General features: G+C 42.4%; 1 protein-coding gene across 3 annotated transcripts in view; it reads left to right on the forward strand.

Moving 5' to 3' along the window:
* FNIP1 (folliculin interacting protein 1) overlaps positions 1 to 27689 on the forward strand; it is a 70295-nt gene that overhangs the window by 21515 nt on the left and 21091 nt on the right. Inside the window, exons 1-8 of one of the 3 annotated variants that reach the window (XM_037396736.1) lie at positions 1357 to 2039; positions 9156 to 9282; positions 18047 to 18190; positions 22419 to 22519; positions 22757 to 22831; positions 23363 to 23454; positions 26034 to 26117; positions 27131 to 27202. In XM_037396736.1, the coding sequence (XP_037252633.1) occupies positions 2029 to 2039; positions 9156 to 9282; positions 18047 to 18190; positions 22419 to 22519; positions 22757 to 22831; positions 23363 to 23454; positions 26034 to 26117; positions 27131 to 27202 (706 nt within the window). In that variant the 5' untranslated portion in view covers positions 1357 to 2028. Of the gene's footprint in view, positions 1 to 1356; positions 2040 to 9155; positions 9283 to 18046; positions 18191 to 22418; positions 22520 to 22756; positions 22832 to 23362; positions 23455 to 26033; positions 26118 to 27130; positions 27203 to 27689 lie in introns of those variants that run through there. The other 2 variants (XM_037396735.1, XM_037396737.1) reach the window with 2 other exon arrangements.

Here is a 27689-nt window from a genome sequence, read left to right on the forward strand (position 1 = left end):
CATCAGGGCCTCAACTCTTCATTTTGAAATGAGAAACTTCCTGTAAAACATTCCTGGTCACCAAAGATAACAGTTCGGATTTGGAACCAAGTACCTACCTATCTTTTAGTATTACTGCTTTTGTGTCAAAAAACTTGCCCAGCACCTTCCTGTAATTAAGTAGCAAAACTGCTGTTGTGTCATATTTATTTGTTGTGTCAATAGTTTGATTTCTTCCTTAGCTTAGTCCAGGAGACATGTAGCAGAAGAGGGAGCTCAGTGTTCTCCGGTGGAGGCCATCTCAGAGGGCAGTACGTCAGCTGGGCTGTTGGGATTGTTGCGTCTTGGGGCCAGAGCCCATGAACAAGTGTCAGCTCACCCACTCTGTGATACAGGGGAATTGTCAGTAGCCCTAGACTTTGTCTTGTGGGATGCAGTGGAACAGGAGATTCTGATGATCAATGGATTTTTGCTGCCTTTGTATTTGAAATATTGGCAAAAGCTGTAGGTTTTCAGATACGGGGGGGGGCGGGGATGTAGGATCTATGATGCTACAGTCTTCTGCCTTTACATATTTCTTGCGTTTTGTCCGAAGATAATACAGAATTAATAGTATGAATGATTAGCCCCACCTACGCCTGTGACAAGACTTGATGCCTTTTAATGTGCATTGCTTTTTTGGATGCTTGGTTCCTTCTTCACTTCCCTGTTCATCTCTCTCGTTCCTCCCCCGCAATTTAGAGAAAAAAGTTCTTTAAATAGCAAGCTTTTTGCTTTTGTCGTGTACCGGGCAGCCTTCCTAGCATGGCCTGGGTCACCACAGGGAGCAATCACGAAACCTTGTTTACAGCTACCAGGTCGGTCAGGATTTCTTAGGACGTTTATTTCACTTCTTCCCCGACCCCACTCCCCCCCTGAAAAATCCCTCTATATTGCTATCCAGTTGTCTGGCACGTTCCTGATGCTTCCCTTGTAATATTAATGAGCCCTTAGAGGGCATACAGTGCTTCCTTTGTTCTTACAGGAGCGGCGGGGGGAGCGGGCGCTGCTGTGATAGCGGCGCAGAGCTGGCTTTGCTTCGCCTGCGAGCGCGCTGCGCCGCTGGGCGCCAGCCACGCGAAGGCGGGCACCAAAGAGGGGTGGCTGTGCGGCGCCTCTCCCCGCTTCCCAGCACCCATGCGGACGAGCCCCCCGCGGTGAAACCTTTAAAGGCCTTTATTTTAACGGTGAAATGGTGCGCGGGTGTCGCGGCGGCGCTGGGGTTGGTGGCGGATGGCGGCTCCAGGTGGCACGCGCTGACAGCTGGGTCACGTGGTGGCTGTCCGCGCTCGCCTTTCCACCCCTCTGCCTCCGCGCCCGGCCGCAGCACAAGCATCCCGTCGCTTCCAGGAATGTGAGGGCTGGGGGTGCAGCCTGGAAGGAGGCCGCCCTGCTTTGCTCCCCCCCCCCGCTCCCTTCTTGTCCCAGCAGGCTGAATTCCCGGCGGTGGCGGCTCGTGGAGGTGCAGGACGGCAGCCACAGTTGCCAGGGGACTTGGGTCATGAGACTCAACTCCGATCCGCTCGCTAGAGGAGGATAGATGGCAGTGACATGTACGCTCCGGCGCCTGCCGAAGCAGCACTTAGCTTTCCGATGAATTAGATTGATCTTCTCTGCAGCAATACACGGGAAGAGACAAAGGCGCGGGGAAGACGGGCGGTATTCACTTGAGCAGAAACCCCGGGCTGTGCACCAGAATGGAGGGGCAGGATTTGGGTTATGAAACTCCAGGGCAGTGCAAACACAGCCTGGTGCAAGCGCCTATATTGTGCTTCGGCGAACTGCTCGCTTTAAGGTGGTTTTTGTGATCCTGTTGCTAGGATTAAGCCTTTTGCATTGCAGCATGGAGAGTCTTTTGTTTGAGTTAAATTCAGACCTCTTGATATGTCACCTGACAGTCTTGTGGTTTTGGATGAATATGGCTCATTGCTATTATTAACCTGAGTTGGCAGCTGGGCACAACAGGAGTTTATAGGGATTTTGAAAAGTGGAACTGCTCGGGGGACAAAGATGCTTCCCAGGTACGATCACCGCACAGTTCTTGCAATTATTTTAATTATTTGATGGCTTAATATTTTGTCTGTGATGAAAGTATTTCTTTTCCAGGCATATGAAGCTTTTAAGGATTTAATTTTTGTATGATTTTTCTTATATTTATATGCTAAATGGCACAAATGTTTTGGGTTTTTTCCCCCCTGAACTGGTTCTATGTGTTATAATTTTGCAAAGGGAGGTGCGGTCTGCTTGAATAATATAAAACATTGTGTTCAGTGCTGGTGAATTTAACTGAAAGGAGCTGTGTCTTGTTTGTGTGTATTTTTTATTAAAACGGGTATTTCAGAAGAGCACAGAGCTTGTGTGTGTGTGTGTGTGTATGTGCGTAAGTTTGCATGCATATACGTGCTTACAGCAGCTATAAGCTGAACAAACATTTTTTTTGTGTGTGAAGTAGTCCCCAAAATATTCTATGAAATTACTAATATTAATTGTAAATTCTGAAGCTGTGCAAATTGCAAAGTTACTCAACATGCTACACCTCTTTAACAAAACCTTCCAACCTATTTCTTTTCAATATCATACTCCAGATTATGATTGATATGTTAACTGGACTGCACCTAACCTATATATATTAACGTCTTTTTGCTTGTGGAAAGGCATCTGGCTCATGTATTGGACTTTAGAGTATAAATTAGGTGTCTTGATGAGAGCCAAATAACTTGGTAGAAGGGAGAAAAAAAATCAAAACAAACTATAAAGTCAGTTTCATATACACTTAAAGAACTGGACAGAGCCAAGGACCTCGGAAGCCAATTGATGTTTAGATCTAAGTTTATTATACCAACTGTGAAATATCTGGCTGACTGAATATGTGGCTAGTGTACAATATGTGCTTAGTATAAGCAGCAGAAGTTTCCTGGAGCTCAAGTAGTGCAGCTATTCAAGGTGAGGATCACTAAGCTGGTAAATGAATGAGACGGATTTATAGATGTAGCATGGAGCTGACCTCTACAGTGCTGCAGTGCCTGTGGACATGTCACCCTCCTTCAAGAAATAAAAAGGGGATGGCTTGGATTTTATGTTTTATGTTTTGGGTTGTTGTTGTTGTTTTTTAAAGAAACACTATTTCCTTGTGATAAACCTGAAAAATGCAACTGCTGCAAGCAGCCAACCGTCACGGGTGGTTGTCCCTAAGATGATCCACTGTTTGTTGGTTTTTCCAAGCCACCCAGAGTAGACGTCCCTTGAGTTTTGCAAAACCCCAGCTGAGATCAGAGTGATAGAGGGCAGTGTCGCCCAGAGTGCTGGGTAGACTTCGCAATCGATCATCACGGGCTTCCTCCGTGGCTTTGGTCAAGTCACAAACACTGGTTTTTCTCTGCAGAATCAGCAGGCATTTACCACAACAGTCACACAACCCTGAAGTGACCGCCTCTTGTAAAGACAATTATCTTGCAAAACTTCTTCTAAGTATAGGCCCCGTGGTTTCTCTAGTTTAGGGATCTTCTTCCTCCTCGCAGCCGTATGGTCGTGTTAAGTCACCAGCATTTAAATGGACTCTCTTGCTGAAAATGCCAGTTTTGCAAATTGGCAGTGCAGTCTGGATCATCCTTATCATGGGAATCCTGATAAAAGTTCTTTTGTGTTTCAGGTGTTATTCTCAAAAAAAATAACTAACCTGCCCATGCCTCTCTGAAGAAGGCTAATGGATTGTCTTCCAAAGCTGGAAGCATCATTAACATGCCGTACATTGCTGTTTTCATTGCTTCCAAATTAGTTGTGCTCTTTCAGAAAGGTCTACACAGCTGTCTGCGTACAATAATGGTCAAATAATAAGTGACTTACTGAATTGCAGTAACAAGGTATTAAAATCCATACAATACCCTCTCTGTGTGTCCTGTGTACTCAACTTTTGCTGTGTCTTCTCAAAGCCAAAAGGAAAAAATAATCCAGTAGCAGGCAATAGAAGTGTGCAGAGGAATTTGGGCAGGAGAAGGGAATTTCTTGTTGGAAAAAGCATCTCGGTCAGGGGCGAGAGGTGTATGGTAGGGTGGCTGGACCAGACAAGGACCATTTTCCTTCTGCTTCTGATCACCCATCCCTATAACAAAGCAACTTCACGATCCTCAGTATTACTGGGCTGTGTGTGCACGCATGAGCACGCTTCAATGTGAATGCGTTCTCTGTGGAACGTGGAGATAATCTGCGTCTGAAGTATCCCAGCACACCCAGTGGAACGGTCTCACATTTACGAAGTAAGCTCTTCAAGACAGGAACAGTCTCTGTCCAATGCTTGTGTAGAAGTTGGCTGGGTCTAAGCACCGCCGTAACAACAATCATACACGAAGAGTATCATCTGCAGAAGTTGGAGATAAGCCCTGGGGATCCCTACGCCTCGGTTCTGATGTTCATCTAATAGGAGTAAAGGAAGGCGTTTCCTTCTGTGCGGAGCCCCATGAGGAGGGCATGGGGCAAGGTGGACCTGCTGTCTGGTCTGCCCTGGCTGTTCCTGTCAGCATTTTAAAAAAAGGTGCTAACATGAAAAACATGCAGAACAGATAAGCTAGCATAAACTATAAATATCATGTGCGTAGATGCATTTAAAAATAGTTCGAAGTGATTCATCACCAGGCAATTTTTATAACTATGGGTAACATGATGTAGGAAAACAATAGTTTGACTGATAGTTTCAAATTACTTTTTCAATGATTAGTCAAATTCTAGTTTTGAGCAACTACTTTTTAGCAAACTTTTTTTACATTTCCTACGTGCTTAATATCTTGAGCAGTTTTGTTCAATTACTTTAAGACTTCTAAAATGTCTGTGTTAGTATCCAATTACTTTTTAATAATTATCTAAGCTGTGTTAACATGAAATAGTTTTAAAAGTTAAGTCTTGGGCAAGAGGAAAAATAGTACCAAGCTAAACCTGTAATGTAATGAAGAAGTGCTGTTCATGTTGTAGTGGAAACAGGGAGGAAGGAATGTACTTGTACTTGCTTTCAGATACAGGGGAGAATCTTGTATTTTAGTTGGTGGAGTGGTAACTCTGGATTTCTGTGGCTGTCGTTTCCTCTGTTAGAACTTGCACAGAGTGTAACAATACCAATTCAAAGCGATTCTGTTGCCTCTTGCTGAGAAGTGTCTATGGCAGTAATAAACTCCAGAAATTAGATATATGCGAAAATCCATCCATGGAGAACATTTGGAGTTCTGGATTGCCGTGCAACTCACAGTACAGGTGTCAGGAAGCATATAATGGATCTGTTAAATGGAAACTACAAATTATATTTCATGGTTGAAGGTAAAAAAAGGCAGGAAAATGAAATGGGTGAAAGAGAAGAGCTGAACAGTACTAGGGCTTAAGTGTGAACATGCATGAAAATAACATTTTTCAGGACTTGATTTCATTATTATTAATTTCTAATAATTTCAAAATTGTTCACGTGGAATGTTGCCTTTCTGTGCCAAATAATTCCTTTCCTTTTGTGCTTTGTACTTGCATTAGCATCTGTGCGGGGGGGTTGGACCAGTTGACCTCCTGAGGTCCCTTCCAGCCTCAACCAGTCTGTGATCATGTGAAATCTGCTGTTACGTGATTTGTTTCTGAAATATCCCACGCAGCATTTATACAGCAGTGGATTTCTACCCCATGCTATTCATATAGGTATTTCTGAATATCTCGCTCTAGAAGCATCACCATTTGTGTAGTGGGGATCTCCGCAGGACTGGTGTCTTGCTCAGAAATAATTTATCACTGTTCCTTTCGAACTTGCAGCACTAACTGTGCGGCAAAGTCACAAACATTTCCACTGCTGAAAAGATTGTTGGGGTTTTCTTGGTGGTGGTTTTTATGTATGTTTGTTTGTTCTGGGATTGTTTTTGGTTTTTCTCCTGTAAATATAATCAGTTTCAAGGAAGGATCAAAGAGGGGTAGATAAGTCATGCAGGAAAAAGTCCTCATTAAGAGAACCGTCATTTCCAGAACAGCGTGGGAGATGGAGACTCACCTTTCATTAACATCGCTAGAACATTTGATTCTACGTCTCCTGGTTTTCCTATAAGAATCTCAAGAAAACATCAGTTAAATGTCAGTTTCCATTTATAAACAGAACTAATTATATTCAGAAGATCTAGGTCAGTGTTCATCTGCCTGAAGAGCAGCGCTGGAGTTTTGCCCTGTTACATTTGTTTTGAGAACGTGCCCTGGGTATTGCACGCAGCAATTTGTATGTTTCTGGGGACAATCTACCCCGATATCCAGCTTAACAGTATTTTAAAGCTGCTGACAACAAAAGCAAAGCTACTCTGCGTCCTGTTTCATCGGGGCTGGGGCGTGGGGGGAGCCAGAGGTGCCAGTCTGCCTCTGTTTACTGTCTGTCTAAATTAACTTTCCCCCAGCTCTCTTAAAGTTTCTTCTGGTTTGGGAAGTGCCCTGCTATTGCCAGGGAATGCTTTTGCAAGGCTGAAATGTGCTTAAGGACTCTATTATGTAATGGCAATAACGCTTATTTGGAACTATCACAAATTACGATGGGTAACACCTACTAAATTCTCGTCTAGAGAAAGTTAAATCGTCACGTGAAGAACCTGAAGAGTAAACAAGCTCTTCTTACCTCAATCAAATATGTTTCTGAATACAGCAAGAGTTTATATTTAGCTTTCTCTCCTCTTAGTGTGTAATCTGCTCTTGGAGCTTTTTACAAGTAGACTTTCCTAAGATCTGGAACAGCTACTGCCCTTCTTTGCCAGTAATTTCAAAGTCAAATATCAAAAGTACTAGGTAATGGAAGGCATGCTTTTGTCTGAGTTTGAAGGAAAATGAGATGTGTTGCAAGGGTGGAGCAAGCGATACCATCTTTTTGGCAAGCCATTTGTTGTTACTGTCACATACTGTTTCTTTATGAGGAGCCACAGTGGCCTATCTGGAAACAAAATGAGTTTCCAGACTTCCATTGATGTCACTTGAATAGGTGGAGATGGTTCCTCCAGGTAGCCAGTTCATCCAGCGGTCTCACTTACCTCCTCACCTCCAGCCACAGTCAGGCTCCTACCAGTAACCGTCCCCAGCTCTAGTGCCCATGAGCCTCTCAGCTGGTAACGCTCCAAACATGCATCAAACAACAAGGATTTTGGTTTTTTACATTTTCTGAAGTGCAAGATGGGACTTATTAGCAGAGCCCCCGGTAGACATTGGCTCTTCTGAGTCTGTCACTGTGCTTGGGTTTTGGTAGAGAATTGGCTCAGTTTGCCATCTGCTCTTTGCGTGGGCATGTCCCTCTGTGGACGATGCTTGGCTTTTAGGTGCCCAGAGAGGATGCGTGGGTCTTTGCCCCCAAATCTAGACATCAAGTTATTTCAGTTTCAAGTTGCTCAAGCATTTTTCTTGTAGTAAGTTGATTTTGACTTTTGTTGCACGCTATCTTCTTTGCGGCTTCTGTTTTTCTCTCCTGTTGCTAAATGGTGGGGCTGAGCAGATTGGGAAGTGTATTTCCTCTCTCAAGAGACAGAGTTAACTGTATGTTTTGGTGCTTAGTTTCACCTCGCTAGGACTACACTAGTTGTAAAGCCTGTGGATCTATATTGGACAGTCTTAAAAACTTCTGGTAGGTAACCATGGCTTTGGTGATCAAATTGACTCTCTGCTGTGACCAGTTATAGAAGTTGGGTTACAAATCCTCATAAGTGTACTGATCACACAAAGCAGGGGCACAGAGAGGGGAAACCTTTTGGATGGTGAATTAGAGGGACAGAGGAGTGTAAAATTTACCATAGTCTTGGAGTCTAGCATGCCATGTATACTTTAATCTGCATTGTCACTTACGGGTGTCTTTTTTTCTGAAATAAATGTACGGGTCCTTCTGGTAAATTGGGAGCCTGTGTCCTTCATTAATGGCTGGAAAGTTCCAGGGCTTCGTTTCTCACTTCTTGGCGTTTCATGCTAACGCTGCTTGCCTAAAAGCCAAGGATAAGGAAGATAGAATTTCGCATGATCTAGGAAATGGCTTGTAACTAGCTGAAAGGTGATTCCTGTTGGTTTCGTGGATAGAGCAGGTGCCTTGTTTCCTGTCTTCCAAGAACTGAGAAGGTAGCAGTGAAAATGGATTCTCAAGCCCATGGGCAACAATGCTTGCTGGGCTTTAAGGTGATGGCTGACTTTTTAAAAGGGAAATTTAAGATGATGGCTACAAAGCACCTTTAAAAGCAAGATTCTGCAGTGGTATTGAAGCCTGAGACCTGCAAGTTCAGCCTGCAGAGCTCCTCTGAACTCAGCAGCACTAAGGAGGGCAGAGGCTCAGGAAAGCTCCTTTCCTTGTTGCCAACTGCAAAACCAGTTTGGGAATAGGTTTGTTAGGGCTGCTGCGTGTAGTTTGCTGACCCGTGCAGCAGCATGGCCTTGAACTTCAGTGGTTTCAGTGAAGATTGTTTCTAAGTCTGAATGCAGCAAGGACCTGAGTATAGCCAGGACCAAGCTACACATGGCTGGCTGTTTCCCAGCATCAACGTATATATATTAACATGAACGCTGTAGTTTATAATGCTGCAGTAAGTTTTATACACATATAGTGTTTGTGAAACCTGAAGAAGGGTAGGAAAAGTGCTTTGCCTTTTTTCAGCTGTGGAGTTCAGTGCTTTGCCAACCCATGAGACTGAAAACCCATGACTGCAAATGTGGAAATTCATTCCTTAAGGGAGAGGCCAGTGTGAATATATACCTTTTTTCTTTTTTCTTTTGAATTGTGAATGCTTTCAAGCTAGTGCTTGCAGTAATGAGGGGCTCTTGTGTCTTCAAACACAAAAGCTGAGCTCTTCTATGAGTTTGGTTGCAAAAAGCTGGAACTTGAAGAAAACATTAAATATCACAAGACAGAGCACAAGAGCTAGTAATGCTGCACATGTCATTGTACGTGGTTGTAGTGGATTGGTGACGTTTATGCCAATGTAATTTGGCAAGTGTAGGGGAAAGGAAAAACCAAAAGGCATAGTTCTGGCTACAGCATCAAAAGGTTCTATGAAATGGCATTGCATTTACTCGACTTTCTATTTTAATAAAGTTGTATATACAGATAATGTAGAAAGATCAGTGTAATAAAGAGTTGTAGTAATTGATCCTTCTGCTCTTCTATTGTTTAATTAAAGCTGGCCTTTGCCGGAGTTTGACCCAAGTCAGATCCGACTGATTGTGTATCAGGACTGCGAAAGAAGAGGACGGAATGTCTTATTTGATTCCAGTGCTAAAAGAAAAATAGAAGATGTTTCGGTGTCGGTGAGTATTTTACTAATTTACACGGTTACTGTCTATATTTTTTTAAATGGCAAGACTGATAAATCGCAAATGTTCTGTTTTATTCACATTAACATTGAAAGTTTGGTTATATGCAGGACTGTATTTAAATTCCTGTCAAGTTGCAAATCATTCAGGCTTCAGTGATTCTTAACAGCTTTAAATACTATAGTGATCTCTTTATTCCTTGGCTCATCTACTTTCTGCTCTTTCAAAGAGGAGGATTCCTTCCTGGGGCTGCAGCAGGCAGTGCTGGGGAGCTGAGGCAGGGCATAAACAGATATTTATGGATGTGCCTTTATGCTGTGGTGGGGTCGGCATTCTTAATCAGGAGATCCTTCCAGTGTCCTCTTGTGTCCCCTTTGGTTAGCTTTTGCCAATCTTTTCTATGCTCTGCTGACAGTTTTTTCACACAAAGTTACTTGAAAACTTTTCCTCTGTTTGCCCTTTTGGCATGGTCTGCATGGTAATCTATTAATTGAAACTGTAATGGATGCAGTCAGATGAGGATACTTCCTTCTAAGGGCTCTGGCCAGAAGATTAATTTCTAGCCACAGTGCTATTGTAAGTGGTTGTGTGAGGTTGGACAACTTAACTGCGCTGCTTTGAACTTCCTTTTCACCATCTCTAAAAACATTTGCAAATAATTTTAAGCTCTGCAAGCAGAAAGCACTGCATGAACTGAAATTTATGATCCCGGTTGCTTTTACCCGTAGGACCTACTAAGTTCTGTAAGCAGGAGTAGACAAAGAAACATGTTACCCCCAAGCCCTGGTTTTCATGTTGAGTGTTGGGAGTACAGCCAGAAGGTTCTTCATCCATCTTTGTAAACTCTTCCGGCCTGTTGCTGAGTGCTGCCAGCCTGATTGCTTCTCATCCTGGTCCGCAGTGCTTCCTATGTCCGTGTATCCTAACCTCTGGGAGCCAGTTTGTGTCTCATCAGGCACTGAATTCCAGGCTTCTCTGTTACTTACTCTAGCGCTTTTATAGCCCTGAGTCAAGATCCCCATTTCCTATTTCTTTTTGAGAATTTGGGAAGTAAAGCAAGCTTCACAAATGTTGAACAAAGTGCAACTTTCTTTCTCTTTAATTTTAACTTGTTAGAATAGCTTTATAATTTATAAGTTCCTGTTCTACTAGATGTTCTTGCCAGGAAAATAGGTTATTAAAGACAAGAGATCTTTAGAAGTGGTTTATTGGTACGAATTGCTGGCTGTGCTTATTACTATTACTTCATTAATTAAAAAGTATTACTTCATTAATAAAAAAGATGTTGTGCAGTATAAATCCTCTTACCATAATTTCAATTGATTTCTTGAAAGCCTAAAACCTTTTTAAGATAGATCTGTTCTTGCATAGTGGAGTTGCAAACTTCATTGTTTTGGTTTATTTCAGACAGATCATTGAGCGTGGCAGCTCAGCAGCAACAGAATAAATGGCAGATAATGAAGCTAATATGGTTCCATATTAATCTCTCCTTTCTTTTTCTTTGCTAAGGGGGGGTGGGGGGAGGGAAATAGCTGTATTCACCATCTCTGTGGAATGAGTATGTGAGACTGGTGGAGGAAGACTGTTCCCAGGGTGTTCCTAATGCCCAGTACTCATCTCTAGTAACTTGATACATTTCTTCTTTCTTGTGGTATTAGGAGACTTCAAAAGAGAATATATTGAAACATTTGCTTGCCATGATATCTGCCTTCTGCAGCACTCAGATAATGTGAGGCAAAAACTTTCCTGGTAAAACAAACTGCAGTAACAGAAACATTCTGCAGGTAAAAACGTGCAGAAGAGTCCTCTGCTCGGCTTGCTGCAAGCTTAGTACAGGCTTGTACAGTTAGCAGTACGTACTGGCCATTTTCAAGGAATTGCATTGTTTATTTTTCTTGCTCTTTATCATGATTTTCATTAACAAAGACACACCCTGCCTATACAAAGCCAGATCTTGGCTCTAAGCACATTCCAAGGCACTCTTGCCCTTTTGCAGCAAAACGTGTGTGGGCTGGGTGCTCTCTTCTGAAAGGGTATCTGTTCACCACCCCACAAGAGCCAACGCTTTCTGCATCTCTTGTGTCCCCCCCGCCCCATTTCCAAACATGATTTATACCTCTGGATTTACAAATAACACTAGGGGGTAGATTTGCAAGAGTGCCTAGCGGTGGCCAGACTGTTCTGGCTGAAGTCTAATTGGTCTAATGCAGGGAACTGAGAGGGTTTCAGTTTGCTTTATGTGACTGTGCTCTTCAGTTCCCATTCTCTGTTGCTTATGAGACGTGAAGGCAATTACAATTTAAGAGTTGTATGCCTGCAGCAGGATGAGATATACTTTGCTCTATTTTATATATCAAATCTTTACATATGTCAAGAGTTGTGTGCGGTGGACCAAAGTTGAACGTGGCTCAGTCATCTGAATTCTGTAAGGGAAGGTATAATTATAAAATTTAAGGAGCATCAGAGCAAACTTTTCCAGACATAGATGTTTCAAGAAATAAAACAGTAATGTCTGACTTTTTGATGAGTGAAAACTGCAGAGTGTGTGCTCACGCCAAGCTGGGTTCTAGTTATTAAAGCATTACTGGGTTCGTGTTCTCCATGAGGGAAATGTGACTGTAACACAAACTTGGATTTTGTGTTTTCATTGGATATTAAATCAACCTCTTAGTGTCTTCAGTAAAGCTAAATATTAGGTAAACAAGAATTCTGGGAGGGTATTGCACAGAGACAGAAAACAGTTTGGCCATTAAAATGTTTCAGTTGCTCAGGAGAAGTAATGTTTTCCCTGGGTCTTGCTAGAGTTAAACTTGGCGAGCCACGCTGAGAAGCAGTCTGGTGACTCGGAGGGCTGGCGGCTGCACCGGGAATGTTGGCCAAAGGCTGTGCCAGGCGTTTCCACCGAGGCCAGGCAAAGATCTGCCTGAGGCAGCTGTGGGCACTTGGCATGGGGGGGAGGCGGAGAAATCCCCTTTGTGAGTCCTATACCTTTTTTGGTGCTAAGCAGGAGAGGTTCTTCCCCAGCTTTCCAGGGGATGGGCTATTGATCAGCCAGGCTCTGTAAGCAGAGCCGAAAGGCTGCTGCCTCCTAGCATAGAAAGTTGGGTAACTCCCCTGCCTTGAGTTCTGCCAGGGCATCCCAGAAGAGAGTGGCTGCCCTTTCCAGCCCGGTGACACTAGGTCATGAGCAAATGTATCACGACAGGCGTTTGCATATTGAATGTACCAGGGCAGCGTGTGATACGAGAAGTCGATGTTACTGACGCCTTTACTAAACAGTCTAGTTCCACACCCAAACATCCACATCCCTTGGATTTTTGGATATCGAAGTCCTTCTGTGGGCAAACTCATGGTTTTGATCCACTGTGTCCTCTAGAAAGTTACTTCAGGGTTTGTTCCTCATGCTAATAAGTGTCTCGTTTCTAATCAGACTGTGTTACTTGATTTGCAGGTGACAGAGTTACAACCTATGACTGATTTCTACCAGTAGACTCATTTCTGTGCTTGTCTGCTCCTTTTCCTCTAGCAGCTCCCTGCTGCTTTCTGCTCAGCTGTACCACCGGCCCTGGCCGCCTGCGCGGTGCCCTGTGGCTGTGCGAGGTGCTGCCCACATCCACCCCTGAGTTTCCAAGCCAGGAGCTGTGTGTGACCACAGGTATACTCCTCCAAGAGCTCAGATACGGAGCCTGGTTTGAATTTCAAATCCAGCACAACAGGCAGCTCCTCTTCCTTTTTAAGATGCAGAGGCCAGGTGGCCCGGCCAGTGCTGAGCTTTCAGCCTTGGCTCTGCCTTTCCTGACCCCTGTGTGCTTGGTTTCTCAACCTTGACATTGCATTCACGCTAACCTTACGCGAAGGCTGTGTTGTATTTTACTGTGCCGCTGCCGTTGCGTGGTACATGAGTTATGTCACTGTAAATGTCGGTGTGCAAAGGCCAGCTGAAGTACGAGGATTTTTCCTCCAAGGGCTGGCAGTTGCCTGGGAAAAGGATGCCACAGAAGTGGTGCCACGAGGGAGAAGTGGGGAGTAAACCAAAGAAGCTGGGAAGGGGAACCATGCATCAGGGCTTTCCTCGGAGCAGGCTGAACGGGTTCAGGGTCAGGGTTAGCTGTCTCATTGAGCTGCTCATTTTCCTTGTTAAGTTGGCCACTGATGACTTATGACAGGACAGTGGTTACCGTTTGGGATTTGACTGAAGATTGGTGCTGGTGGACATGTAAGAAGCTAAAAGATTTCCTAAGTCTAAAAACAAGCCTAGAGGAAGGCATGGAGTCCAGGGAGGAAGAAGCACCATCAGGGGACCATGAGGAAGAGAAGGGAGGAGAGAAAGCAAGAGCCACGCTGTGCACTGTGCTGAGCAGGGATCTAGAGTTTGGGTGGTGTGGCTGAGAAGGGGAAAGACAACGAATCAGAGAAGGACAGTGGCTTGTTCCTACAACCCAGAGGCAAAAGACGATTTTCAGAAGCAGTTTGTTCTGTTTTTGTGAAGAAATGAAAGTGTGGCCTGGGCTGCAGAATTTGAGATCTAGAGGTGCAACAGGAGACTTGGATTTGAGGAATGAAAAGTTCACTTTTGCCATGTAACCTAGTTGTCTTTATCTTTGAGATAATGTAACTGAAAGGTCATATGATATTTGATCCCCTACTGCAGCAATTTCTTTCACTCCGAATGTCATATTTATCCCAAAGTAGAAAAAATGGCATGCTGTTTTAAACAAGCCAGGATTAGCCATGTGTTCTAATATACTTCAGCACTGGATAAATGTTGAACAGCAAATTGCTTTGAGGGATTAGTAATTGGAGAGCAAGCCTTTTGATTTTAGGTGAGTTGTGTGAAATGGAGACTCTGGTCTCTGTGTGGCTCTCAGTGGACAGATTTCCAGCGAGCGGACAGATAAAGCTGTAAGCCCAGAGACCGAGTTGCACCTTCTTAGCTCTGCTTGTTCTCTCTAAACAGAAATGGAAGATTGCTAGTGGAGTGGGGGAGTGTAGGGTTGTCTTTACTTCTTTCACTGACCTCTGAGTAATAGAGGAGCTTGACTGCTCTGGAAATAGAGGGAGAATGTAGCACTTGGCAGCTGCATTTTAAGAAAGTTACTGGATTTTTAGAGCAGCACTTGAAGGGAGGAAATGAATGTCTATTCAGGTTACTCTCATGTCCTAGGTGGATGCATATATTTAATTACTTATTCAGACCAATGCATATTAATAAAGCAAAAGAGTTAATTTATCTATTCAGGAATAGTTTTTCAATGTTGCTGAAAAACTTGTTCTAGAAATGAGGTACAGAGCTCTTGGAAGAGTGGCAGCTTTCCTTGGAAATACAGATTTCTTTATCGCTACCACCACAGTGGTATTTGAGCACCTGCTGTTGCAGAGAGGTAGAAAAGAGTAAAGCATATGATGACATTTCTCTTTCCTTCTGTCACTTACAGCCCTCACACACACGCGTGCAGTCTGGATTTAGTTCAACACACCAGGCTTCTTTCAAGTTTCTTATTATCCCCGACCCAAAACTTGTCCAGCAGAAATTCCTCTTCCTCTGCGCAGCACTGGCCCTGTACTTTCCACTTAGTGAGGAATTCATAGACCTTGTTGCAAAGAGTTAAAGGTCTTTACTGATAGAGGTGGAGAAAAGAGATTCCAGAAGCAGAACTGTAGAGGAAAACTACTTTGTACCTGTTGTACTATAAAGACATGTTACTCTTAAGTTGTCTTCAGTACTACCTGATAGGTCTTCCAAGACTTTGAGCAGATGATGACCTCTAATGTAAGAACTGTGACTGTCAGGGAGTCTTTAGAGCGGGGCGGTATCTGCAGCAAGTTGGCAGAGAAAGAACAAAGACTGTGACCACAGTGGGGAGAGTAGCGTGGCAGCCAGGAGCAGCAGCTGCCCGCGGCATCCTTCCAGCAGATGTTCTGCTCTCCAGCAAAAGTGAGCACTTCGGAGGACTCCAGCAGCACTTTGCCTAGGGATCTGATTTCTTGCAACTGTGTCTGTTTGGAAAGAAAATCCACAACTTTGAAACTTTCCCTCGCGCAGTTCTTAAATAATTAGGTTACCTTTTTATTTTTGGAACCAGGGTTGAATATCTTTGGAATATTACATTGGAATGCAAGTAATCCCACTCCTTTGATGGATAATATTTTAAGATTTGTAGTATCTAAAATACCATTGACATTTGGAGCAGAGGAATGGGGCACTGCAGATAACTCATTGTCCAACAGGTTATTCTTAAGCAAGTGCTACATTTATAAAAGAGCAAACACCGAAATTTGTCAGTGATCTGCATTTTAGGAGGGATTTACTGTTCACAAAGTTCTGAAAAGTGGTATGTGAAAGATCCTGACCTCCTTTACAGACTCCTTGCAGGAGTCTTGGTTCATTAAACTCCATTGCAAAGACCAAACAGCCATTTTCCTGGCTTGCTATTTAAATTAGGCAACTATTACTTCAAGATACCAGACTCCCAATGGATCTGGGGAAAGTTGCTATGCAGAAAAATGCAGTGATAATGAGAAGAAATGATTTAGAAGTCAGTCGTTTGCAAACTTAGCCAGTTTATTTTTTTAATGCACAGAATTTTTTTTCACATGTGAAATGCATTTACTGGCTTTACAGTCTCAAGGAAGCTTAGTTAGTTAAAACTGTAACTTTTTAGAAGGAACTTTCAACATCTGATGGAAAATGCAAGCTGAAATGTGGTTTGCCTGCAAAAGCTTCTGTAACCCTGTGGATTTTATGTGGTTTTATCACATGATGCTTGCCTAGCCTAGGACATTGTTGTTTGTGTCAGAGATAAAATGCAATTCTAGTTCACGAGTTCCCTCTGAAGTCATATGATGATCATTCACATGTTCCAGCCATTGTGTACTGTGCTCAAGCCACAGTTACTAGCTATTAGCAAATCTACATATTGCATGAATTCAACGTACTCAAGACGATGTCGTAATGAGAGGATGCTACTATGGGAGGTGTATATGTCAGTGAAGCACAGGACTGAGCGGCTAGTGAGTGCTTCCTTCCCCTCTGCCACGGAATTGCTGATTTGTCTGCACATTTTTCCTTAAGGCTTTCTGTGGCAGCAGTCACTAATGGGGGGAACAGTGCAGACTGCTGTGTGGAGCTCGATAATCCCTGACATTTTCTGTTGTTTTGCTAAATCTCGCCCAATAAAATCTCACCTAGGGCCAAATAAAAGTCACCTATCCCTAACTGTGGGCGAGATTTAGCAGGGAAAAAAGTAACCTGCGCAGCCTAGGACAGATGCATGGGATTCCCATCTTGTCCCTCATCAAAATCCTTTGGCAGCAGTAGGGGCAGTCATCTTTTTGTATATTTTTTTCTGATTATAGAACAGTCATGAAGTTACCACCCTTTGCCTTGGGTATTTCACACTTTTCCTTATGCATTTTCCTTTTTGCATAGCTATTAAAGATTGCACTAGTTTGAGATGCGGACGTGTGAGTCCAGGGGAAGCTGTGACATGTAACAGCACTTCTGTATTTCCATCTGTCGCTCGAATCTCACTTCCCGTAGGGTTTGCTTCCAGCTTGCTCTTACTGGTTTGGTGATTGTATAGGAAATGTTAATGAGGAAGATCTTAGGGCAGAGTTAGTATGTAATTTTGAGCAGTGTAGACTATTTCTGTCCCCTAGTGCTGCTCACTAGCAAATTTAAATAATGCCAACCTTACGTGGGTGTGTTGAAGTGTAATGAGTATATGAAAAATACGTTAAGATCTTTAGGTGAAGAGGGTTGCCTAGTGCAAGTGTAAATGACGTTAACACGGATGCTGATTCTGCTTGGGATACTGAGATTCCACCAGGGAAATCGCAAATGTTTTTAGTGAACAAAACAGTAGTGGGGCATCTCCCACGCAAGTGATCGGTAATACTGTGTGTGTGTAGTGGACACAGGTCCTGCCTACCCTGTATGTCAGCTCCAGCTCCGCCTGAGCCCTCCTAACTCCCTTTTTTGCTATGCTTTCTGTCCGAATATTGCAGATCACCCTTTGGACCATTTCTCCATGGCTTTGTGAAACTTTTCTGGCCTCTCTGTAACACTGTGTTTTTAAGCTTTGTCCTTTCTCAGCCTCACAGTTCCCTCGTACTGAAAACAAGAGGAGCATGTCACCTCTGTGCCACTCTTTAACAAGACCGGGGACTTAGACACAGCTAGGGAGAGATCTATAAAAATAAGTGTCTTTTCTCTCCACTTACTCTTGTAGTGTGAATCTTTCTTGGATTGTGTGTTGTTCTCGCTTGGTTATTCCTAATCAGTGTGTTTTCCTGTACATCGTGAACTGCTCCTGGTCGTGATCTGGCTGGCATCGTTGCTCTGGAGGGCTGTGTCCATCACACTGCCATGTCACCTCTGCCCCAGTGGGCACAGGGAGCCAGATGAAGACAGCTGGAGCCTATTGTTGCCATCCTTCCATTAAATGCTTTGGTACTGTTCTTTCTGCTAATCTTGGGTCTAAAAAAGTAGTTGGTAAAGCTTCAGGGTCGGATGGCTACTTAGGAACATGGAGTTGGAGTGACCTGTTACCTCCTAGCTAACTGGAAGTAAAACAGCTCAGCTTTTTTTCCATACAGCCAGGCTGCAAGAGATAATAATAAATATTCTGTTAACTGTTTTCCTGGGGTGTAAGCCTTTCAGCTGTTAAATATCTTACTTAAACAGGGTAGTACAATGCTGCTAAATGGTGATTTCAGGTCATGGGTCTTCGTCAGTCACGTGTTGTCTATATTTCAGAAACTCTGCAGTGATGCTCAAGTGAGAGTTTTTGGGAAATGTTGCCAGCTGAAGCCTGGAGGAGACAGCTCTTCTTCCTTGGATAGTTCAATCAATTCATCCTCCTCGTTCTCTGATCCAAAAGAACAATGCCCAAAATACCAGGTGAGTCACTCTTCCTGGGTTTTTTTTGCGTAACCCATGTCAAATGCTAATGGCAGGTGAGGTACTGAATGTTTTAAAATGCTTGAAATTAGAAGCTTGTGGTGGAGAGCAGTTTTCAGACTTTGGTCCTAACTCAGTAATGTTTAATTCTGTAGCTTTGAGTTTGAACAAGTCTAAAACCAACCAGCTGGTTCTCTCAGGATGTCTCTTGAATGGCAGCAGTTTCTCCAGGACATTTACTGTGTCTTAAGACCCAAGTGATAACACTTTTTTGGTACAACCAGCCTTGGCTCAAATACCTTATCTTGGTATAGATGAGGTAGTTTATTTTACATTATTGCTGAATGCCAGGGAAATAACAGAGTAACACGCAATCTATTGGGATAGTCTGTGTAACAAGGGATTGGGTGCATTAGAGTTTAATTTTGCTTAAGAGATTTTGGCCATGAGGGTAGCTAGAGTCATCTGACACGGATATATTTCTGTCATCTCTCCTTCCATGGATCACAAGTGTTTTATATTAAGCCACCCTAAAATAGATCTAAGCCCTTCCACTCTTTGTAATGAAGTAATTGTGTGTTTGGGGGAAGCTGCTATCTCCACAACCTATTCTGAAGTACAGTACTACTGATGTCTTAATCTACCGTAGATATAAATGAAGAACCTTTCAGTGCTGACTTTCCCACTGTCACGTTAGCTCCTCTATATTTGGCAAACCGCGTATTCTTGTTTTCTCTTTCTCATCACACTCTTTTCCACAGCTTTAGTAAGGTGGCTGAAGATCTGTTTTCCATTCCTCCCTTCCTGGAAGGGCATTTAGCCGCAGTTATGAAAGGAAGAGGCGTTTCTGTCAGCAGCTTCCTTCCAGCATAAAATAACCTCCTTCGTGCATTGTGTGACAAGCAAAATGATGCCCCCCACTATCCATAGATTGTCTCTCCTGCTGGGAGGCTCTATGCAAACAATGGTCAACATTATTAAAGGAAATTAATTTTAGTGGTTGGCACAACAGCGTATTTTAAAGCTGTGGAAAGTTTTCCTTTTTAAGTCCCCATTTCCTCACGCGTATCCTTTAGTCAAAATCTTACTGAGTTGAACTGCAATGACGTGCAGCTATGTGACCGGCTCAGAAAGCGTGTGATAAACTTTCATCTTCAGTTGGTTTCCACAGTGTATTTATTGTAAAATATCTACTGCATTCCCTGTACTCCTTTCAGGCTTCCCCAGCAAGTGAGCAGAGCGCCATAAGTACAGGAGTTCTTTACTGCACAGTAAAGTTTTGTATCATGTGTGCAGAAGGGCCAGAGTAAGTTTGTCCAGACAGACGTTGGTCAGCCTGGCATTTCCTAACTTCCAGCTGCTGTGTCTAGTAACCTCGGGAGTTACTTAATGTATTTGCGGTATTTATAAGTTTGTTTGTTTGTTTGTTTTGAAAGCTGTAAAATGGAAGTCCAAATAATACAATGCTGTAGGACTTTTAAAATAGTTCTTTATGTTTCCCATTGTTTAAATACACTTTGACTATATATGAGCGATTTCAATTGCAAGGTGAAATACAGGATTTTGTTCCAGGCTTCCATATTTTTAATTACATCCTATCCTTCCCTCACAAATGTGATTAGAATCCATTAAGATGAAGCTGGCTGGTTCTAAGCTTGCCCACAATTACTTGCACATTACGGTGCTGGCATTACCTCGGTACCTGCTTGTCAGTGTAGTCAGGACTGAAAGCCTTTCTGATCTGTTTATGACGACATTTGTCATCTGTTTCTGTACTGCATTTTTAATTTACATAGGTACTTAGTTATTGATAGGACAGTAGGTACAGTAAATGGAATACTAAATGCTGTGAATATATTCAGAAATATAATTTCCAAATCATGCAAATTTTACTACCTCTAATATGCTAATGTGCAGTAACAAACATTGGTGGGTATTTTATGATCGGTTTTTATGTGGGCTTGTAAATATGACCTAGGGAATTGGTTTGTGTCCAAGCTGTCAGTGCCGGAGGTTGTGCCCTTTTTGCCAGATGCTCCTTGGCTATTTTTTGTTTGAGTTTTTAATATTTAACTCCTTTCCTCAGTTGATTGCACTCTACTTTGGTCTTGAGTGACCTTTATTTTGCAGCATTAAAGGCCCAAAGAGTTGAGCTGTAGCAGTGTTTCCATATTAAATGCGTTACATATGTCTATCTTCTGTTATGCATGGTAAAATTATTAAGTGTAAATGAAATGCCAGACTGAAACAGGCCATGGGTGCATCTTATCATGCTCTTTGCCTTCAGCATTGCTTGTCTCTGTCTTTCAGAGGAAAGGGAAACCCCTATAATTAAATTTGAAAGCAGCTGATTTTCCCTTGCTTTTTTAAATTCAGTTGCTTGACAAAGAAAATCAATACTTTATCTTAAAGTATTTTTCCTCAGCTTTAGAATTAGATTTTCACAACAGCAGAAAGTTGAAACCAAAACCAACCATCAAGGGCCTGACATTCATTCAGAATGAGTCCTTCAACTGGAGATCTGCAACAGACTTAAAAATAACAATCATAACATTTGGCTGTAGTAATTTGCAGTGTTCTTACTTCAGGATTTCATGATGCTGGCAGACCTGTCATTTCCTAGAGCCATTAACATCTGTGCCTGCATTTCCTTGGAGCTGCTGGGTCATACTGACTGATTTTAAAGTCTAGTTTTTCCAGTACTGCCTACAGTGCACCTAGGCAGCGTGATATCCTGGGAGGTAAACATGGAAATTTTGTGAAACCCAGCAAATGATCAGATTTTGCCCTGACATACGCACGCTAACAAACCTTGCAACTGTATCCTCATTTTTATAACTGCAGTTGCTTTTAGTCATCCCCTTTCTTTCTTGCACTGATAGCAGATTTCAGAGGTTAATGGTATGTCTGTTAAAGTACCATCATCTTAATTGAGAGTGCTTGAGAAGAGCTAAAAATTGAAAAGTGTTCGAAGCGCGTTGCCTTTTGGCTGATTAGCATTTCCTGGCTCTTGCCCTTGTTCTGCGGGCTAGCGTGAGCAGAAACATAAAGTGGTCATTTTCATATCACTCCTTACTGCTGGCAGGAGTCTGTGATGTGGACACCCTGTCCCCTTGTTGTGGTCTGAGCTCACTGTCTGATGCTGGGCAAAATATTTAGGTGTATTCCAAGCCTGGGTAGGAATCTGAGTGAGGATCCTGGTTGTTCAGAGCTTGGATAACTGATAGAGAGGTATGGTGCTCAGCATTTTCCAAACACAAGGTATTTCTGTGACTGGTTTTAGGGGCCTTTTGGAGGGAGTACTCCAAGAAGTGTTGTGAGTTGTCATGCACCTTGGAGGCAATGCGTTGCTGTCTTGCACAGTACCAAAGTACCTCATCTATGAACTGCCTGAGCTCTGTGAGTGAGTGATCACGATATTTTCAATTATTCAGGGCAAGGCACAAATGGAGACCCAGCACTCATGTTCTGCTCACCTAGAGATGAAACAGCCCTGGATAAAGGGACAGTAATAACAGTTGTTGAAGGTATACAAATAAGATGATTGTCAGCTGAGCAGTTGTCTCCACTCAATTGCCCTGAGTAACTTTTTAATTTTAGATTTTTGCTTGCAGTGTTTGATCTAGCCTGTGATGTGGCATAATGATGTTCCTCCTTTGTAGTTAGCCAGTATGCCTTGCAGCAAGCTCTTAGCAACCGAGAAGCAGAAGTTGCACAACCTAATCCTGGCATCATGACGCTGCAGCTCTTTGCTGGTACCATCACGGGAGCAGCAGGGGAAAATGCATCAAATATAAAATACCATCCATGGATAAGTTAGGAATCAGTCTTTGTCAAGAAAGCACCGGTCCAGCTTGGCTCCGATGCACAGTCCGTGTAAGATCTCTATGAACTTGTAATCCTTCTTGTCAAGCAGACACAAGGTTTAGGCTTAATGGCTCTTACTCAGTAAAGAGTGTTGTCCCACTGCTTCCCCTCACCTCCTGTGGATGGGTTAAGCTTTGTTGCATGTTAGTGGTTTAGCTCACAGCCAACGTGAAGACTGTTTTCTGTGATGGCATTATCTTCATTGAACTGTTCAACTTAGCGTGTTCAGCAGTGTTACAGCAGGATATTTTGCATGTTTATCTTTTAAATAAAGAATTATTTTCCTTTGTTTTATATTGGCTTGACAGAAGTATGCTTCTAAAATGCTTAAAAATAAATGTTGAAGGGTATTTTTTTGCAGGGTTCTCGGTGCTCCTCAGATGCTAACATGCTTGGAGAGATGATGTTTGGCTCTGTGGCCATGAGCTACAAGGGCTCCACGTTGAAAATTCACCAGATCCGGTAAGATTAATTTTTCAAAAGACTCACTCCTTAGTGCTAATATGTAATGAATTGAATGCCGCAAGTGGAGAGTAAAAGGCATTTCTGAGTTTGCTTTAGGGTTACTCTGATGTCCCTTTTGACACAAAAGACTTACATTGTGTTTAGGTCTGTAAAATCTGGAGGGTTGTGGAATGGAAAGCACAAGCCTGTCTTGGCACTGTGTTTCTGACTGACATCTTCCTTTTTGTCCTCTAGCTCACCTCCTCAGCTCATGCTCAGCAAGGTTTTCACAGCTCGCACGGGAAGCAGCATCTACGGAAGTTTGAATACGTGAGTCCGTTACAAATTGTATCTATTGCACATAAGCAGATGTACGTAAAAACACAGAAGTTTGTTTTTGGACCTTCCATATTCTTTCTCTAGAAAAGTAACTTCTTGTTCCCTGATCTGTTACATCCTGTCATTAGTGTCCTCACCTTCCCTTGTGGTTCTCTTGTTTGCTTTAAGCAAATGAATGAACCATTCCTTTGATGCTGATATGGTGAAGCTTGATCTTGTGAGATACAAATGTACCTGCAACCACCAAAGGAGAAGGGATGAGGACAGAACACTGGAGTTGGGGAATTCAGTCCAAGGTGAAAAAAAAGATGTTAAAAAACATCTGGCTTCAGAGGGTTCAGTGTTTAGTTTTCTGTGAATTAATTGGCCCACCTGAGGATGTGACTCAGGCTATGAAAAGCTTTTTCTAGTGGAAGCCTGCCTTCTTATCTTGTCCATTCTATTTGGGCTATAATGAAGTAACTCTGTATTCTACTGAAATGCAAATCACTGGTTTAGTTGTGTGTTTTATGTTTGTAACAGGTTGCAGGACAGTCTTGAGTTCATTAATCAAGACAGCAATACGTTAAAGCCTGACCACAGTACAATTATGAATGGACTTCTTGGGAATATAGGTAATTAAAACCAGATTTTATTTCCTGCTATCTTTAACTGAGTAATCTGAGTAAACTGAGAGTATGAAAGTCTTCTAAATAGAAGCAAATAAAAAAAAAAAGCTAAAGACATAACAGATTAATATCGGTGGGGTTTAGAGGAGAATAAATTGGACAGTTCAAGGAATTAACAGTGGTTCAATATATACAGCTGTACATGTATATATAAAATGCATAATAGAAATATTTAGATATACTTAAGTTCAAATACAGAAAATATTGGAAAATAACAGTCTGTAGAGCTTTCTAAGCAGCATGTTTGAGATCAGGCAGGATTGATTCTGCCTGGCTCAGTTTCCCAGTTTTATTTTTGTTAATAATTTTCATTCTGTTCTGTACTCTGGCCACCTGAGTGCATGTGGCCACACATTCCATGCTTGTGTAAGATAACCTTGCACAGTTGTGCTGAGCTTTGTATCAGATTAGACAGAATAGCTTCTTGTTCTTTCCTCTTTCTCTCTCTGTCTGTGGAAGCTGAGCAGTCTTGAAAACCTTTCTGGCATCTTTGGTTCTCAGCCTTCATGGAAGTGCTGTAGGTGAAGGCTCCATGAACTTCAGATAACAGACAGAGGGGGTCTTGGCTTTCCCCCTGGAGGGCAGCGGGGCTGATAGTAAAGATGCTTCAGTGCCTGGTTGTCCAGTGGAGCAGCCTGATGAGCTCTTCAGCACATCCTCCCTTTCCCTTGGTTTAGACTGCTGACTTCCCAAGCAAATGTCCGTTGTAGTAGGTGGAATATCGGGCTGCTTTCTGCTTTCCAAAATACTGCCGTGTGTCAAACACACTTTTCTGGGGTGGGAAGTAAGGAGTGAATTTGATGACTTTGTTACTTTAACTGGGTTTCTGGCTTTGACATGGTCCTAATTCTTGATGGGTGTGTTTACTTCTCTCCTTCACACTGACTTCGATGAGACAACATTTAAGTATGGGCTTAAATGCTTTTTGGGCTTAAATGCTTTTCAGGCTCAGTAAGGGCCCTTATATAAAGCTCCCTTATATAAGGGAAGCCAATTAAAGTTATAAGAGCTTATTATCTATTAAATGCTTCCTGAATTCACTGAATCAGGAAAGTTTAAAAGATGCATTTTTCTTAATACTGAGTATTTCTGTCAGACTTCAGTTGTGATTTGTTGCAGTGCATGGGTGAATGAGGTGCTTGGTCTAAGAGGAACTCCATCTACTTTTAGGGCTTTCCTGTGGTTCGTGCTTGGCAAAAGTTTGCTGTATCGCCAGTGTGATGTAAACTGCAAGTGCAAATTCAGATAATGCAACTGTTAAGCATGGACTCAGTGTGATGTAGGTGAAGCCAGTGCCACGTGTTCATGCCCGGCTCTGTAGTGAGGGTGACCCTTCCCACCGGGCAGAAAGGGCAACTGCCCCGAGAGCTGCCCCGGAGGTGGGGGCACCTCGGTGCAAGGATTGCAACAGGAAGGGATGAGATTGCCTGCTAGGAGAGGATGCTGAAACGTTCTTTGTAATTGAGCTGCACAAGTTTTCAGTTGGTTCGACAGTGTTGGTTTACAGCTCCCATTTCAGCGCTGAGGGAACCATGGGTAAAGCAGGTAAAGAAGTTAATCTGTAACTGCGGCATTTCTAGCAACTGTGTTCAGCAGCAAGGACTGCTCCTGACTCACTGGCCCTCGCCAGCCTGCAATAGGAGAAGGGTCTGTGTGTCTTGGTTGCGAACTGTTTACAAGCTGCTTTTTTTAGATATGCTGGTTTAAAAAAAACCAAAAACACAGCACTGGTGGTCTTGTCTTTTTCTTTAACAACTGAAGACCTAAGGGGAAGGAAGGGAGCTTTGTTGAGGTGCAACCTTCATGTTTTGTATAATCAGAAAGTTTTGAGTGAGCAGAAGCCTCAAATTGAGGAGAGGAACTGGCAATTAACTCATTAAAATTACACATGCATTTTTCCTGGCTCTCTGTACAGTAAATACACTCTTTCCCTGGTATATCTAGGGTCCAGTATTACTTTTAAAATGGACTGCTGAGACTGCTAACATTTGTTTTCTGTATGATCATTTTACTAAGCTGATGTACTGACTGTCCTCAGAACTACTTCAGCCTGTAATTTTCTGTTGGTTCTACTAAGACGAATTTCTGCCTGCCTTCTCCCCCATCCTCCCTGTCTTCAGCAGCAGCGTTCCTCAGCCACCCCACCAGTGTGGATGTTAAAACAAACATTGTACTCCACCATGAATCTCCTGTTTGTGATCAAGTTAGGCTTTGAGCCTGCATAAATTAATCATTTTTCAACTTTAAAAAAAAAAAAAAAAAGCCCTTGTAGAGGAACCCCATCGTTGTATGGGAGACAGCGTAAAGCTGGGTCTATTATTTTAATTCTATAAATACTATATAGTCCAAGTGTAAGGCATATCCTTGAACCAACGTTCTTGTTAAGCGTAAGAGCTGTTCTCCTGCATATGTTAGTCTGCATTTATGTTGGCTTATATCTTCTCCCTGCCCTGGCCCCCTCCCTACAGACTGTTCTGCTTTACTAACCTCATTCTTTCATGTGTATTTTACGTTTTGCCATGTAGGTCTTTCACAGCTTTGCAGCCCTAGGCGGGCATTCTCAGAGCAAGGTCCGCTCCGCCTGATCCGGAGCGCCTCTTTCTTTGCAGGTTTGCAGTGTGCTGTGTGCTGTGCTGTGTGGCTAGTCTAGCTGGTGTGACAAAACTGTGTGGATTTGTAGTTTAGCCCTGGAAATAAGATGTATGTATATATATTTTTTTAAAAAAAAAAAAAAAAAAAAAAGCATGTGATGTCTGCTCTCACACCTTTTTGGACACATGTTTTACATCCCCAGAGGACAGCAGGCATTTTAATAGTCCTCTTTGTGGTGGGTTGGTTGTTTTTTTTAATATTGGGAACTTACACATTTAATGGTGGATTTTATATTTCTGGAAATAATACTTCACAGTAGTGTCAATCTGTTTTGACCTGGAGTTGTTTCAACCAATCTGTAAAAACTAAAGCTAACCTAGGTTCATTTGAAATGGACATTTCTTACTTTTAGTGGCTGGGTCTTATTTCCATGGCTGAGTAGCTTTTATTTCACACACACATGTATAAAATATATCACATTTAAAGACTATTGAGCCTGAGACGCTTTTGATCTTGGGTATATGCAGACTGTGAATCTGGACAGCTTACAGCTTAGTTGAACAACCAATGCGATGATCACAATTTAAAAATATTTATTTTCTTCAAGACAGCATTGTAAAATCCTTTTTAAATTATGTATATAATTTAAATATGAGAAAGCTGGTATATGAATGAAGTCATGTTTGTATTGGTTTTGGTGAGTTTTTTGTCTGTACCCTGTGCACTACTAATGTGACCAGCATCCTTCTGGTACATTAAAATTTCATTTTAAAATATCTGTGTAAAGAAACAAAGTGTAATTGTTTTAATTTGTACTAAAATAAACGTATGGACTTCAGAAAAATACATACAAGTTTTTCAGATAAGTGTTTTGGCTTGTTCAGCTAAGCAGTCTTTCTTGGTGATGGCCTTGTGCAGTGCTGTTGATCTGAATTAATGAGCATGTTTTTATTTCATTAATTACATGGAGATCTGCAAACAAGAAAGGAACTGTATATTCCCCTGCTAATTGGTATTCCTTGTTTTACAGTTCATAGCAACCCTATGGATATGCCTGGGAGGGAGCAGAATGAGGACAGAGACAGCGGTATAGCAAGATCTGGTAATGTCAGTTCCATGTGTTAACCCTGTAGACTCCAAAAATATTCAGTAATAGCCACCAGTGAGATGTTTAGACATCACGAAATAGTTTTTCCTGTGCTAAAATGTGATTGTTCTGTTTTGCTATATATAAGCATTAATGCATACCTGTATCTATGTGTACAGATGTTGTAGGTGTCGAGGGTATTGCATTAGGAACCTCACAGAGGTAATCTGAACAGCAGTGCAGTTTATATTAAAGCGTGCTGCAAATAAGCAAGGCAAATTAAATATTAAAATGGGTGTGCAGCATTTCTAAATGATACTTGTCATGTCCTTTCCAAGCTGAGGTGGATGGTAATGTTAAAACATTAATATTTGCCTCCATGACCCCCTCTCTTCCCCCCACATTCAGGATATTGGGCACCTAAGGTTAGGATTGGAAAGGCTGTTGAAGGATGTAACATTACTCCTTTCCACAAGGAATTTCTTGCCCAATACTCAGGGTT

The sequence above is a fragment of the Falco rusticolus genome, chromosome 8 (genome assembly GCF_015220075.1).
Source record: "Falco rusticolus isolate bFalRus1 chromosome 8, bFalRus1.pri, whole genome shotgun sequence".
Taxonomy (NCBI): Eukaryota; Metazoa; Chordata; class Aves; order Falconiformes; family Falconidae; genus Falco; species Falco rusticolus.